Here is a 16,422-nt window from a genome sequence, read left to right as displayed (position 1 = left end):
ACCAATTGTCTACCCACGTATTCCCATTGGTTTCCCCAAACTTTGCTTTTACGATCAAAATGGCAGGATCTTTTAATTTGGAAACAATGGTTTAACTTTACAGCAAACCGTCAAAATCACCAATTAAAGCCACCCAAAACCACAATGCTTATCAAGGCCGAATTTGCAGTCTAAATTACGGCTAAAGTATAGAGGTAAAATCTGGCAGAAATCTGTCGGTGGATTCCGACGCGACTCCAAAATGGCCATGGTCGAGGTGGGATCAGATGCATGTCGCACTTGGCGGTGAATCCCCAACTTCCTAAGCAGCGGGCAACCCGTATTGGTGGATTTGAGCTTGCGACTTCGACTCCCAGTTGAAAAATCTCTGCGACGGCACGATTGCGGCGGAGCAGTGTAATTCTACGTTGTTGACTTACGACGAGCTAGATGCTCCTTTTGTGGAAGAAAAGGGTAATATGATGCTTTGGATTTTTGTCCAATTTCAGTTTTGAGAGTTTCAAGTATTGTATTCGAAAGGATGAATTTTGTGTGATGCTCTCTACGTACATGAATGCAAAGTGTTCTTCACGTAATTAAATATCCCGCTCAATTGTAACTACAGAGAAAATCCAATTTAGGTGCACAGTCTTGTCGTACATACATTATTTATGGTTTTGACTCGTAGGTGACTAGCGATTTATCGTCCGGCTATTATGTGAGAGGAGTATTGAGCATAATTATATTACACCCATTATCGTCGTACAGACCCTTGCATTTGGTTTCGACTTTTGTGCAGTATATTGTCGTATAGGTCATTGTAGTGACTCCGGTTAGATTGACTTTTGAGATATGAATTCAGCCGTACAGACTACCACAGGAGTTCCGGCTATCATATCATATTTCTATGAAATTATTCTTACCTGATTTGCTTACTCTATTATATCTTGGCATGTCATACATATGTTTATGATTATGTGAAGCATGATTGAAATGATATAATTACACACATGTATTTATGTATATTCTTATATATTAATTATGGGAAAAATTTTACTTGTTTTACGGTGATGGGTTAGTATATTCAAAGGAAAATAAGGTTTTCATGTAACTATGTTTTACTGACCCACTCAACTTTGTTTTTCGCCCCTCTAGGTTTTAGTTAGCAGAGTTTGGTGGCCACGAGGAATCCAACGGTGTTCTGACAGATTCTGAAAAAGTAGGATTCACCCTCTGGTGTTGTATCTTAGTAATTGTCCTACTTGATTGCAACTAGATTTTCTTATTGCTCTGAAAGTGTATTTATACACTTAAACTCTCACTAGTATCCTTTCTTAATTGGGATTGTTAATCGTTTGGTTTTAAATTGTTGGTATTTCTCTTACTCTTTGTCGCTTCCACTTTGCGCTCATGGCTACGTCACTCTCACGTAACGGCCAGCACGTCTCGACTCCTGTCGGGGTGTATCACTGCAGTATAAAAAGCCCATAAGAAGTTGAACTCAAAAGACCTAGAATGGTCCAGAACAAGGGAGCCCAAGAAAGGAATTATTTGGTTTGGGCAAAAGGTGGAAGTGAACCCGAGTCCATCTTAAGCCTAAAGGACCAAACTTTGCTTATGTGAATGTAGTCACCCAAGATTAGTGGCGTAATCAGAATTTTCAAATAATAGGATCATAATATCAACCAAAAAAACTTTATTGGGCCATTTCGTCGAGCACCTAGTAGACACCTTCCAATTCTTATTAGCATATGCCGACATATGTTGACATTTGTAAAGGCTTGTCGAGGGTGGATGCAAGATACTGTGGTGTAATGTTGATGACTGTCAAGGCTTTTCAACTGAAGTATTTCATACAAGAGAGAAAATGAAGACAAATATGACCGAAGAAAATATAAAATATAGGAGGAGAATGTTGTAATTTAGTTTGTCTTGGCTGTTTATAGGAGTCAAATGCCATATATAAACAAATATCAAGCACAACCAATGACCCCATGCTAACTCCGCTCTTACCCAAGACAAATAAATAACTAAGCTCACTATTGAAAGACAAATCCCAATACCAAGTAGACATTCTACGTATACAAGTTGCCATGGATTTTTTAGGCTAACTTGCTAAGAATACATCACAAAAATTACATTGAAGTACTTGAAAATGATTAAATGCAATATATTTGAGATATTTTAGAACTGTTTGAGAGTTCTTTGTTTAGCAGGGTTTTTTTAGTGCAGTTGTAATGAATTTTCAATGTAATTTCATTAATTGAGTGAGGATTTACATGTAAAGAAGTGAAATTGGAATAGGCATTTAAACGAGCAAGATATTAGACACTAGGGCTCGATCGTCGGTGTTATTCTTTCAAGCTACCTACTTTTTATCCACTCATAGCCAATGTTCTTAAAGATGTTAGGCGTTAGTTGGATGACGGGTTGGGGTCTAGCGCCTAAGCGGATTTAAGAAAATTTATTATATATTGTATAAATAAGTGCTTACTTATACTTAAAAAAAAACACACATAATTATATTGGGACACATAAATTGCAAAATAAAATGACATATAAATTATAAAGTACTAGATCATATTGAAAACATGAGGAACAAACATATAATGAATGTTCATTCAAGTATTCAACACATCTCTTACATTTTGTTGAAAAATTAAAATGAAAAAAGAAAGTTATTGATTTTTTATCTATGTTAGGGTCGCGACCTAGGAGGGTTTTGGCTGATTGGGCGGGCAACATGCATTTTCTTAATTTCAAATGTCTAGGAATTAAAAAGGCGGTGATCAGCTGCTTAACAATTATAAAAAGAATAAAAAATTCATTAATTTAGATCATTAAAAACACAGTGAAACTACTGATAAGGCCTCAAATATCTAAAATCTTAACAAACAAACAAAAAAAACCCATGTAACTCTATTTAATGGTTAACACAAAAATCAAACTAAAACAGCCCAATAAAGTTGGCTCAACATTTATAATCAAAATGGCAGGATCTTTTAATTTGGAAACAATGGTTTAACTTTACAGCAAACCGTCAAAATCACCAATCAAAGTCACCCAAAATCACAATGCTTATCAAGGCCAAATTTGCAGTCTAAACTACGGCTAAAATATAGAGGTAAAATCTGGCAGAAATCTGTCGGTAGATTCCGATGCGACTCCAAAATGGCCACGGTCGAGGTGGGATCAGACGCATGTCGCACTGGGCGGTGAAACCCCAACTTCTGGAGCAGCGGCAACCCGTATTGGTGGATTTGAGTTTGCGACTTCGACTCCCAGTTGAAAAATCTCTGCGACGGCGCGATTGCGGCGGAGCAATGTAATTCTACGTTGTTGACTTACGACGAGCTAGATGCTCCTTTTGTGGAAGAAAAGGGTAATATGATGCTTTGGATTTTTGTCCAATTTCAGTTTTGAGAGTTTCAAGTATTGTATTCGAAAGGATGAATTTTGTATGATGCTCTCTACGTACATGAATGCAAAGTGTTCTTCACGTAATTAAATATCCCGCTCAATTGTAACTACAGAGAAAATCCATAACAACATAACAGAAATATTAACAACGATTTCGCCAACAAATCGACGGGAATATATAATGCACAGTGTTCATCATGTACAGGTGTTTCCAAAGTCGAAAATTCCAACCTTGTCGCCTTGGCATCCGTTAATGGTATTCCCACGAACCTCGAAAACATTTCCGGCTGATCGGCCACTAGTACTCTTTTTCTTCCCTTTCTTTTTCCCCTTACCCTTTTCATTAGTATTCATGGGCGTAAGGGGAGGAGGTGTAGCAGCTGGTTGATCATGAAGTCCAGCACTTGAGGAACTACAACTACCAATATCTTGACCTGGCGGCTTCAAGCACTCGCAATCAACGCCATTGTCATGAGGAACAAACGAGGGCACATCAGTACATGGGGCTGCTTGTGTTGGGCAGTGGTAGTCCGGAGCCGTCGGAGCAGCCTCATTATTAGCTGGATCTCCGGTAATGAAATGAGAAGAGTTAGGTGCAGAAGTTGTACTAATTTCATGGTTGGGATTATAATTGCAAGATGGCGAGTCTGGAGTAGTATTGTTGTTGCGCAAGCACAACGCCTTCAACAGATGGCTAAATGTCATTGATATTTTTGTTCGTAGCTGTAAGCCTGAAGGACTCTATTAAAAAGATGATGACATAAGTCAAAAGGTGCTAAAGTAGGTAGGACTGTGATTGAAGTGGAGGATATATTACATACGTTTTAGCTTGATTGCCAGGCTACCATATATTCCAAATCCATGAACAATTATTATCTATTCTAAAATTGAGGAGGATTTGACTGTTCATTCAGCTACAGTCAATTGTTTGCCTCTTGATTTCATCTCATTTACAATAAAACCATGAGATTTAGGCTGGGTTTGAAGGGTATTTATTAGAACTTAGAAGGATAATTTTGTCCGCATTGTTTAGGACGGATTACCCTTTGATTTCACCTTATTTACAAGAAACCCATCAAATTTGGGTTGGGTTGGAAGGGCAATTTTGTCCTCTCGGTTTTGAGGGAATTTGGGGGTTGCCGTGTAGGTTTTCATTTGTTGTCCTTCAATGAGGGTTTCGGGGGATGGAGGCTCTGACAGAGAGAGGAAGAAAGAGAGAGAGCGAGGGGGAGGGGTATGGGTGATGGATTTCAGAAGTGGGAGAGTGGGGATGGTCAGAGAAAATCATACGGGTCGTCCGAATCTGCCACTGCATGCCTGGATTTCCAAAGATAAGTTCCTTTTTTTAATTCGTTTTTTTACTGTCAGCATAGATTGTCATCGTTTCTGCCATTTTGTTGTGGATTATTTTCGATTTTTTTAGTGTGTTAGGTCAGATTTTTTTAGTGTGTTAGGTCAGCGGGAGCCTTGTGCATTGGGTACGACCTTTATACGGGTGTGGGGGTAGAAGTACTTTGGGGAAGAGTAAAATATTGGGCAGCCCTATGGGCTTCAGTCTCAAATGATTTTAATAATTACTCTCTTTCTCAATTACTGTGGGATTTGTTAGCAGCAGTAAAGTGAGTTAGGTCTAGCTATTGTTGCTGTAGCCAAATCCTATTGAGAGTTTTTCTTGTTTCTTGTAAATGGGAGATTTCTTATCCACTTCAGTGTATTTCTCTTTTCTTTTATAAAATGTTTGTTTCTTCTCAAAAACAACAGCATGAATGAAAGAAAACTTTCTAACCTTAAACAATCCATGCTGAACATCAAAGGCTGCCCGAGTAATGTTCTCCATGAAGTCTTTGAAAATCCCGCCACCATCAATTCCACCCTCCTCAACCCCAAATTCATTTACAAACGTTACACGAATCTGCAAATAGACTCAAGGTGGTAAGGCGGTTATTGTGGTATTGGATAAGAAGAGGAGAGGATAAGTGCTTGCAAAAAATAGGCGGACAATCACTTCTCCGAAAATTCAGTGCCTATTTGACCCCAAAAAGCAATCAGCAAAACATTACAAAGTAACTATTTTTGGTTTGGTAGCAACCATAGCATTCATAGTATTGTCAAACACACTCCCAACCACAACCTTCATCAATTGAATGTATACAAACAAAAACAGATGCATTACCGGTCCCCGAAGATCATCTTCAGACAGCGCACTCATTTGGTCATAAGCATCTTCCAAGATACGATCCCTCCGTATTCTGAATCGGTTTCTGGTAAATACAGAATTAGACTCATGTCTTTGTCTAGCTGCTGCCAACTGTGACTGACAAAGTGGTTTGAATAAACTGATTAATTTTTTTTCAACATGATAAGACTTAAGCGCATAAAGATCGGCATATCGTTTTTCCTCTAACAACTTAAATACTTACAGCGAATATTTTAACTCTGCTTGGGAGCAGCCTCTCCATAAATGGGGGTAAGGCTAGCCGACATTCACCTCTCCCAGACCCTGCGTAAAGCGGGAGCCTTGTGCACTGGGTACGACCTTTTTTTGTGAATGGTACCAGGAAGGGAGCGTGCTTCATGATGTCATTTGCTCGGGTATTTTCTATTATGGCCTGAAAAATAAAGACATTAAAACCAGTGCTAGCAAGATCTTGGTCCTAGGAAATGTTTACCTGTGTAATAAAGAACTCATTGACACCATCAGCATGAAAGTCACTGGGGGATGTGAATTCTCGTCTATTGTTCCAATCTTGCAACTGCACACAACAAATTGGAAAAACAAAATGTGTAAGATTTCCTGTTCATTGTATGGGGGGGGGGCATATCTCTACAAAGAGAACCAAAAATACACAACCTGCAAAGGGAGAGGGCAAACACAAAATGCACAACAAGAAGGGTATATCCTTTTCCAAAGAAAACAGACGCAACACATATAGCTTGTTAATACCTGGGAGAGGAGTTCAGAAGCTACAATGCTAACTCTATGTTGAATCAACTCCACAGGGTGCTTCTTAGAAGAGGTGGTTGTGACAGGTTTCGAAGAATTACTGGGAGCCGTAGGATTCACCCAAAGAAGTTGCCATAGGGCCTGCAGAAGAAAGAAAGTCCAGATAATGCATCTATTCATTTGAAATTACAGAGTAAACATCACAAATCAACACTACATGCAGAATTAGCAATCGATACAGTTTTGTACATCTTGTTTGTCATACACAGGAAACAACTGATTAGTCTTACAGACTACATTTAACCAAAGGACAACCACATGTCATTTCTACAATGAACATCATTATTTTGATAATTTTACTACAGAATTACCTGTCTGAGTATGATAACTAGGTATCTGATATCCTTCAATGATAGTGGCTTCTCCTGCTCATAGAACTCCTCATTATCAACTACTGTAAGCATGTGCCTGATCCATAACAAAAGGGAAACAGACGAATCACAGGTAATCCCACCTCAAGCAGCTACACAATACTCTAGGATCAACCCAGAATACATAAAACTAACTTCAACAACAACAACAACAACAAAGCCTTTTCCCACTAAGTGGGGTCGGCTATATGAATCCTAGAACGCCATTGCGCTCGGTTTTGTGTCATGTCCTCCGTTAGATCCAAGTACTCTAAGTCTTTTCTTAGAGTCTCTTCCAAAGTTTTCCTAGGTCTTCCTCTACCCCTTCGGCCCTGAACCTCTGTCCCGTAGTCACATCTTCGAACCGGAGCGTCATTCGGCCTTCTTTGCACATGTCCAAATCACCGGAGCCGATTTTCTCTCATCTTTCCTACAATTTCGGCTACTCCTACTTTACCTCGGATATCCTCATTCCCAATCTTATCCTTTCTCGTGTGCCCACACATCCCACGAAGCATCCTCATCTCCGCTACACCCATTTTGTGTACGTGTTGATGCTTCACCGCCCAACATTCTGTGTCATACAACATCACTGGCCTTATTGCCGTCCTATAAAATTTTCCCTTGAGCTTCAGTGGCCTACGACGGTCACACAACATGCCGGATGCATTCTTACACTTCATCCATCCAGCTCGTATTCTATGGTTGAGATCTCCATCTAATTCTCCGTTCTCTTGCAAGATAGATCCTAGGTAGCGAAAACGGTCGCTTTTTGTGATCTTCGCTAGATTGCTCCGGTCATTAGCGTGGATAAGTATATAAATGGATAGAGATAGGAAAGCAAACACAAGATGTACGTGGTTCACTCAGATTGGCTACGTCCACGGAATAGAAGAGTTCTCATTAATTGTGAAGGGTTTACACAAGTACATAGGTTCAAGCTCTCCTTTAGTGAGTACAAGTGAATGATTTAGTACAAATGACATTAGGAAATATTGTGGGAGAATGATCTCGTAATCACGAAACTTCTAAGTATCGGAGTGTGGTGTCGTCTTGACTTGCCTTATCTGTCTCATAGGTAGATGTGGCATATTCTCTGGAAGTACTCTTCCTCCATCCAGGGGTGGTATCTTTAACTGGTGGAGATGCACAAGGTAATGTATCAATTTCACTTGAAGCTTACTTGTAGTTTCAGGCTTGGTCAAGCGCGATACAAACCATGTAGTAGGAGTCGCCCAAGTCGCTGAGCTAGGGGGTCTGCTGAAAGAGGTGACAAACAAGGTAAGCAATCAGAGCTCCGACTGATTGTTCACCTTCTCCCCATCTTGCAGCAGCATGAAGGATAAAGAGAAGAAAAATGAGAAGAGATGATATGAGATACTTTTGCTTTTGAAGAAGTAACTTTCCACAGGCTTATTCTTGAACTGAGCTGGAGGGTTTTCTGGTTTCCTCCAGAGTATAAGGCCGACTGAAGAATTTGAGGGTCAAAACAAGTCCATCAAATCTAGAGTACGTTCCACCCTGCTGATATGGGATACTTTTGCTTTTGACAGAGTAATGGATGTATCGGCACGTGTGCTGTTACGCTTGTCTCCACATGCTTCCTTGTATCCTTCGCACTTGCCCTATCTGTTCCTCAAGCAGATGCGGAATCTTCCCTGGAAATATAAGATGTTGAAGATGAGTACTCGAGAGCAATGCCAGGTAAGTAATCAGGTAAGGGGTTCCAGGCAGTCAGTTCCTGGCTGGAAGCTTGATTCCAAGTGCTGACTGATTGCTCTCTTTCTCCTTGTCTTGCAGGTAAAAACAAGGCCAAAGGAAAAGACAGGGAAAAAGCATGATATGGGATACTCTTGCTTTTAACCCTGATGATATGAGATATTCTTGCTCTAGTATAGCTTGTTTGCAGAGGTATTATCGGGGGGAAGGAAAGCTGAATATTTCGAAAGGCTTCGTTGGGAGTGCCCTCTCAGATATGATGAAGGGTTGAGCATTTTTGCAGGTCTGCCTGTCTGTTGGGGATGAAGGTCGACATATATAGGAGTCTCCCTAAGAAGTAGTAATGCTATTCCTTTACCCTGCTTGGTCATAGCACGGTAGTGGGAGCTGCCAGTTTCACATGTTTTAACTCTGTCAGAGCACTTTGAAAAAGTGGTCTGTGGTATCTGGCTCTCGAGATTCGGAGAACGATGCCTCTTCGATTTTTGAGAAAGCAATCATGCTGGGGGTCTGGCTCTCGAGATTCGGAGAGCAGTGTCTCTTCGATTTTTGAGAAAGTAATCATGTTGGGAGTTTGGCTCTCGAGATTCGGAGGGCGGTGCCTCTTCGATTTTGGAGCAAGCAATCTGTTGGGAGTGTTGTCTCGAATGTGAGTAAAGGTTGGGCATGTTTGCTAGTCTACCTTGCCACGAAGCACAAAGGTTGACACACAGGGACTTTCCAATTATCCAGCAATGGTACTGTTCCTTTACCCTCTCTTCGATTTTGAGAAAGTAGTCATGTTGGGAGTCTGGCTCTCGAGATTCGGAGGACGGTGTCTCTTCGATTTTGGAGCAAGCAATCTTGTTGGGAGTGTTTTCTCGAATGTGAGTAAAGGTTGGGCATGTTTGCTAGTCTACCTTGCCACGAAGCACATAGGTTGACAAACAGGGACTTTCCAATTATCCAGCAGTGGTACTGTTCCTTTACCCTTGTGGGTAATAATATGGTAGCTAGACCTTCAAAATTTATGTGTCTAAACTTTGTTAGTGCTGTTTCTTTGCTATTCTTTTACCTTTCTTGGTCAGAGCGATGTAGTGGGAGTTGCAAGCTTCACGTGCTCAACTTTGGCAGAGAACTTTGGCAAAGTTATCTGTGGTACCCATGAGCTATTGTTGCGTGTGGGAAGTGGGTGATTGAACAGTAAGATTCATGTGCTTTCTACTTCACCAGAAGTCTTCGACAGAATGCCCATAATTTCTGCAAAGCTGAGTGTGCGTGTGACAGGTGCTGACAAGGCTAGAAAAGTAGGTGCCTCTTCGATTTCTGAGATCGGCCCTCGTGGTCTCTAAGCAGCCCAGCTTTTGAGAAAGCGAGCGCCTCTTCGATTGATTCGGAGAACGATGCCTCATCGATTTTTGAGAAAGCAATCATGCTGGGGGTCTGGCTCTCGAAGATTCGGGGAGCAGTGTCTCTTCGATTTTTGAGAAAGTAATCATGTTAGGAGTCTGGCTCTCGAGATTCGGAGGGCGGTACCTCTTCGATTTTGGAGCAAGCAATCTTGTTGGGAGTATTTTCTCGAATGTGAGTAAAGGTTGGGCATGTTTGCTAGTCTACCTTGCCACGAAGCACAGAGGTTGACACACAGGGACTTTCCAATTATCCAGCAATGGTACTGTTCCTTTACCCTCTCTTCGATTTTTAAGAAAGTAGTCATGTTGGGAGTCTGGCTCTCAAGATTCGGAGGACGGTGCCTCTTCGATTTTGGAGCAAGCAATCTTATTGGGAGTGTTTTCTCGAATGTGAGTAAATGTTGGGCATGTTTGCTAGTCTACCTTGCCACGAATCACAGAGGTTGACACACAGGGACTTTCCAATTATCCAGCAGTGGTACTATTCTTTTACCCTTGTGGGTAATAATATGGTAGCTAGACCTTCAAAATTTATGGGTCTAAACTTTGTTAGTGCTGTTTCTTTGCTATTCTTTTACCCTTCTTGGTCAGAGCGATGTAGTGGGAGCTGCAAGCTTCACGTGCTCAACTTTGGCAGAGAACTTTGGCAAAGTTATCTGTGGTACCCATGAGCTATTGTTGCGTGTGGGAAGTGGGTGATTGAACAGTAAGATTCATGTGTTTTCTACTTCCCCAGAAGTCTTCGACAGAATGCCCATAATTTCCGCAAAGCTGAGTGTGCGTGTGACAGGTGCTGACAAGGCTGGAAAAGTAGGTGCCTCTTCGATTTCTGAGATCGGCCCTCGTGGTCTCTGGGGAGCCCAGCTTTTGAGAAAGCGAGCGCCTCTTCGATTTCTGAGATCAGCCTTCGAGGTCTTTGAGCAGCCCAACTTTTGAGAAAGCAAACGCCTCTTCGATTTCTGAGATCAACCCTCGTGATCTCTAAGCAGCCCAGCTTTTGAGAAAGCAAACGCCTCTTCGATTTCTGAGCAGGCGCCTCTTCGATTTCTGAAGCTCCGTCGAGTGTAGATTTTTATAGGGGCTGGCATTAAGTTCCAAAGCACACTTGAAACTCCACCAGTAGAAGCTTCATTCTTGCACTTCTAAGATCTTGATTTGTCCGACCTCTTCTCTCTTCAACACCTTTGAAAATGTCTGGCCCCTCCGACCGTCGTTTTGACTTGAAACTTGTTGAAGAGGCAGCCCCGCCTTCTCCAGACAACATATGGCGCCCATCCTTCGTCTCCCCTACTGGTCCTCTTACCGTTGGGGATTCCGTGATGAAGAATGATATGACCGCTGCGGTGGTGGCCAGGAACCTTCTCACTCCCAAAGATAACCGACTACTTTCCAAACGGTCTGATGAGTTAGCTGTTAAGGATTCGCTGGCTCTCAGTGTTCAGTGTGCAGGTTCTGTGTCTAATATGGCCCAACGCCTATTTGCTCGAACCCGCCAAGTTGAATCATTGGCGGCTGAAGTGATGAGTCTCAAACAGGAGATTAGAGGGCTCAAGCATGAGAATAAACAGTTGCACCGGCTCGCACATGACTATGCTACAAACATGAAGAGGAAGCTTGACCAGATGAAGGAAACTGATGGTCAGGTTTTACTTGATCATCAGAGATTTGTGGGTTTGTTCCAAAGGCATTTATTGCCTTCGTCTTCTGGGGCTGTATCGCGTAATGAAGCTCCAAATGATCAACCTCTGATGCCTCCTCCTTCTAGGGTTCTGTCCAGTACTGAGGCTCCAAATGATCCCCCTCCGGTGCCTTCTCTTTCTGGGGCTCTACCGACTGCTGAGACTTCTCCTAAGCAACCTTTGTGAAGGCTCCCTCTTGTGTGTTTATTTTGACTCATGTATATGTACATATTTGTAGCTTATCGGGGATATCAATAAATAAGCTTTCCTTCATTTCAACGTATTGTGTTAAATACACCAAAGCCTTCTTCGCTAAGTTCTTTGAATTTTCTTTTGTTGAAGCTTGTATGTTGAAGCTTTCTGAGTGGAGCATGTAGGTTGGGGTAGTGTTCCCTTAATTTTCCGAGTGAGGAAAACTTCTCGGTTGGAGACTTGGAAAATCCAAGTCACTGAGTGGGATCGGCTATATGAATCTTAGAACGCCATTGTGCTCGATCCTGTGTCATGTCCTTCGTTAGATCCAAGTACTCTAAGTCTTTTCTTAGAGTCTCTTCCAAAGTTTTCCTAGGTCTTCCTCTACCCCTTCGGCCCTGAACCTCTGTCCCATAGTCGCATCTTCTAATCAGAGCGTCAGTAGGCCTTCTTTGCACATGTCCAAACCACCGTAACCGATTTTCTCTTATCTTTCCTTCAATTTCGGCTACTCCTACTTTACCCCGGATATCCTCATTCCTAATCTTATCCTTTCTCGTGTGCCCACACATCCAACGAAGCATCCTCATCTCCGCTACACCCATTTTGTGTACGTGTTGATGTTTCACCGCCCAACATTCTGTGCCATACAGCATCGCCGGCCTTATTGTCGTCCTATAAAATTTTCCCTTGAGCTTCAGTGGCATACGGCGGTCACATAACACGCCGGATGCATTCTTCCACTTCATCCATCCAGCTTGTATTCTATGGTTGAGATCTCCATCTAATTCTCCGTTCTTTTGCAAGATAGATCCTAGGTAACGAAAACGGTCGCTCTTTGGTATTTCTTGATCTCCGATCCTCACCCCTAACTCGTTTTGGCCTCCATTTGCACTGAACTTGCACTCCATATATTCTGTCTTTGATCGGCTTAGGCGAAGACCTTTAGATTCCAACACTTCTCTCCAAAGGTTAAGCTTTGCATTTACCCCTTCCTGAGTTTCATCTATCAACACTATATCGTCTGCGAACAGCATACACCAAGGAATATCATCTTGAATATGTCCTGTTAACTCATCCATTACCAACGCAAAAAGGTAAGGACTTAAGGATGAGCCTTGATGTAATCCTACAGTTATGGGAAAGCTTTCGGTTTGTCCTTCATGAGTTCTTACGGCAGTCTTTGCTCCTTCATACATATCCTTTATAGCTTGGATATATGCTACTCGTACTCCTTTCTTCTCTAAAATCCTCCAAAGAATGTCTCTTGGGACCCTATCATACGCTTTTTCCAAATCTATAAAGACCATGTGTAAATCCTTTTTCCCATCTCTATATCTTTCCATCAATCTTCGTAAGAGATAGATTGCCTCCATGGTTGAGCGCCCTGGCATGAACCCGAATTGGTTGTCCGAAACCCGTGTCTCTTGCCTCAATCTATGCTCAATGACTCTCTCCCAGAGCTTCATTGTATGACTCATTAGCTTAATACCCCTATAGTTCATGCAATTTTGTACGTCGCCCTTATTCTTGTAGATAGGCACCAAAGTGCTCGTTCGCCACTCATTTGGCATCTTCTTCGTTTTCAAAATCCTATTGAAAAGGTCAGTGAGCCATGTTATACCTGTCTCTCCCAAAAGTTTCCACACTTCGATTGGTATATCGTCTGGGCCTATTGCTTTTTTATGCTTCATCTTCTTCAAAGCTACAACCACTTCTTCCTTCCGGATTCGACGATAAAAAGAGTAGTTTCTACACTCTTCTGAGTTACTCAACTCCCCTAAAGAAGCACTCATTTCATGTCCTTCATTGAAGAGATTATGAAAATAACCTCTCCATCTGTCTTTAACCGCGTTCTCTGTAGCAAGAACCTTTCCATCCTCATCCTTGATGCACCTCACTTGGTTTAGGTCCCTTGTCTTCTTTTCCCTTGCTCTAGATAGTTTATAGATATCCAACTCTCCTTCTTTGGTATCTAGTCGTTTATACATATCGTCGTAAGCCGCTAACTTAGCTTCTCTGACAGTTTTCTTCGCCTCTTGCTTCGCTTTTCTATACCTTTCACCATTTTCATCGGTCCTCTCCTTGTATAAGGCTTTACAACATTCCTTCTTAGCCTTCACCTTTGTTTGTACCTCCTCATTCCACCACCAAGATTCCTTTTGGTGTGGGGCAAAGCCCTTGGACTCTCCTAATACCTCTTTAGCTACTTTTCGGATACAACTAGCCATGGAATCCCACATTTGGCTAGCTTCCCCCTCTCTATCCCACACACATTTGGTGATTACCTTCTCTTTGAAAATGGCTTGTTTTTCTTCTTTTAGATTCCACCATCTAGTCCTTGGGCACTTCCAAGTCTTGTTCTTTTGTCTTACTCTTTTAATATGTACATCCATCACCAACAAGCGATGTTGATTAGCCACGCTCTCTCCTGGTATAACTTTGCAATCCTTACAAGTTATACGATCCCCTTTCCTCATTAGAAGAAAATCTATTTGTGTTTTTGACGACCCACTCTTGTAGGTGATCACATGTTCTTCTCTCTTCTTAAAGAAGGTGTTGGCTAAGAAGAGATCATATGCCATTGCAAAATCCAAGATAGCTTCCCCATCCTCGTTTCTCTCCCCAAAACCATGGCCACCATGAAAACCTCCATAGTTGCCTGTCTCCCTGCCCACGTGTCCATTTAAATCTCCTCCTATAAATAACTTCTCCGTCTGAGCAATTCCTTGCACCAAGTCTCCAAGATCTTCCCAAAATTTCTCCTTCGAACTAGTATCCAACCCTACTTGAGGTGCGTACGCACTAATCACATTGATAAGTTCTTGTCCTATTACAATCTTGATTGCCATGATTCTATCTCCTACCCTCTTGACATCTACAACATCTTGTACCAAGGTCTTGTCCACGATGATGCCAACACCGTTTCTCGTTCTATTTGTGCCCGAATACCAAAGTTTAAACCCTGAGTTTTCTAGATCCTTTGCCTTACTACCAACCCACTTAGTTTCTTGTAGGCACATAATATTTATCCTTCTCCTCACCATAACTTCCACTACTTCCATAGATTTTCCCGTTAAGGTTCCTATATTCCACGTTCCTAAACGCATTTTGCTCTCTTGAACTCTACCCTTCTGTCCTAGCTTCTTCACCCTCCCCCGTCTAATAGGATCAAAGTACTTCTTTTGTGTGTCCCGGGTAAAGTTGATAGGAGCATATGCTCCCAAACAACTTTGAGTGGAGTCGTTCGAAAAGAAGTTTCTATGGCCCCCTTGCTCATTTAACACTGCATCCGGGTGCCGATGGAGATACAGCGACCCTTGCTCACTTATCACTGTGCTCGGGCCACACAGCGCGCCACTTACGGGTGACGCCCTAGCTTTAGCGCGATTTTGTTCTGGATTCATTTTCATAAGGATTCGACGTGATCATGGAGTGCCGGCTGTCGACTAAGCAAAACCATTACTTGTACACAGGACAGAATACAGCCAAAGCTAATAGCCAGCCAGGTGCATCTCCGGGCAGCAGATATGCCAACTGCTCAGACACTGACTGCCATTTCTGGTTTTCATGGCACCGTTTCATAAAATTCCAAAGCACCGGAACAAGTTCCGTTCTATAAGCTAGTATGGTCATGATTCCCTCCAGAGGTAAGGTGTTTAAACTAACATGTAGAAAAGCACAAGCCGCACCAACAGCTGACACCTCTTTATCGTCCGGTCTGTGGTGCAAGCCACTGGAAAGTGAAATCCCTCCAAACAAAACATTTGTCTGCTCAAAGCATTAAACAACAACTCTTGGTTAGAGTTTAGCGGTAAAGACCAATTTGCTTAACATAATTGTACTTGCATGGAAAATAGAAGTACATAATATCAAGATGGCTTACTAATTGCAGAAGAAAGCGCGGATCTATCACTTGTACATATATATAATGTATATAATGTATGCATGTGTATGAGTGAGCACAACGAGAAACTTTACATACATATGAGATTAAATTATGCATTGTCAAAAACCTATCACTTGTACTAAGTTAATCTTCCAATTTTCACAATAGTAGATCTGTTGCTAAAATTGAACATAAGATCTCCCTGATTTTTGAGCACATAAATTTATGCAACAACTTGAACAAAACATGCTAAACAATCAACATGTTGCCATTTCTAATTCTGATAGCAGTCCGGTATTTACCATTTGAAATGAGCAATCAGTTTGAGACAGAGCGACCCCAGAAGATTCCAATATATTTCCAATTAGGCAGGCATAACTGGGTAACTCAACTGATGCATCTTTCGGAAGTACAGCAGCATGATTTTTCACACAGAGTGACATCTGATTAATGTAATGCTAGCTCAGCCCTCGTCTTGCAAAAACCTAAATGAAAGAGATTACCTTAATTGCAGAATGGTATATTCCCAGGAATTCTTTCTTAATACAGAAAAGGGAAAGAACAAAAAAAAAAAAAAAAAAAAAAAAAACGATTCAAAAGACATAGGTACCAAGTCATTCAAGTTTACCTCTCCTAAGTAGGGGAATAGCTTCCATACACATGGAACCGTAAGAATTTGAGATGAAAAACTCCAATGTGGATCGATGTTTGGGCACGTACATGGCTCCTGACCAACAACAACAACAACAACAACAACAACAAAGCCTTTTCCCACTAAGTGGGGTCGGCTATATGAATC

At 41.7% G+C, this 16,422-nt stretch overlaps 1 protein-coding gene across 6 annotated transcripts; it reads right to left on the bottom strand.

Annotated features, from left to right (window-relative positions):
• Positions 1–4,879: 4,879 nt before the first annotated feature.
• Positions 4,880–16,358, bottom strand: LOC126608459 (E3 ubiquitin-protein ligase UPL6-like). Of its 6 annotated transcripts, none has more exons than XM_050276337.1 (10): positions 16,252–16,358; positions 15,926–16,108; positions 15,201–15,505; positions 6,715–6,811; positions 6,344–6,484; positions 6,069–6,152; positions 5,936–6,008; positions 5,820–5,833; positions 5,573–5,713; positions 4,881–5,311 (listed from the first exon to the last, which is right to left on the bottom strand). In XM_050276337.1, exons 2-10 carry the CDS (start codon positions 16,064–16,066, stop codon positions 5,030–5,032), a joined length of 1,278 nt encoding a protein of 425 aa, XP_050132294.1. In that variant the 5' UTR covers positions 16,067–16,108; positions 16,252–16,358; the 3' UTR covers positions 4,881–5,029. The 6 variants fall into 6 exon arrangements, with proteins under 6 accessions (XP_050132293.1, XP_050132294.1, XP_050132295.1 ...); XM_050276338.1 differs by having other exon boundaries at positions 5,573–5,707; XM_050276336.1 differs by having other exon boundaries at positions 4,880–5,311; positions 5,573–5,707; positions 5,820–6,008.
• Positions 16,359–16,422: the final 64 nt, after the last annotated feature.

This window comes from Malus sylvestris, chromosome 16, assembly GCF_916048215.2.
Source record: "Malus sylvestris chromosome 16, drMalSylv7.2, whole genome shotgun sequence".
Lineage (NCBI taxonomy): Eukaryota > Viridiplantae > Streptophyta > Magnoliopsida > Rosales > Rosaceae > Malus > Malus sylvestris.
This window is presented reverse-complemented; position numbering and strand designations above follow the sequence as displayed.

Bases quoted from the DNA above. Each gene is read 5' to 3' on its own strand.
- LOC126608459 (XM_050276335.1), bottom strand. From the start codon at position 16,066: ATGTCACTCTGTGTGAAAAATCATGCTGCTGTACTTCCGAAAGATGCA. The intron at 6,812-15,200 runs GTAATGGTTTTG...GTTATGGATCAG, and splicing joins GTATTCTGTCCTGTGTACAA to GCACATGCTTACAGTAGTTG. The intron at 5,714-5,819 runs GTAAGTATTTAA...CCACTTTGTCAG, and splicing joins GCAGAGTTAAAATATTCGCT to TCACAGTTGGCAGCAGCTAG.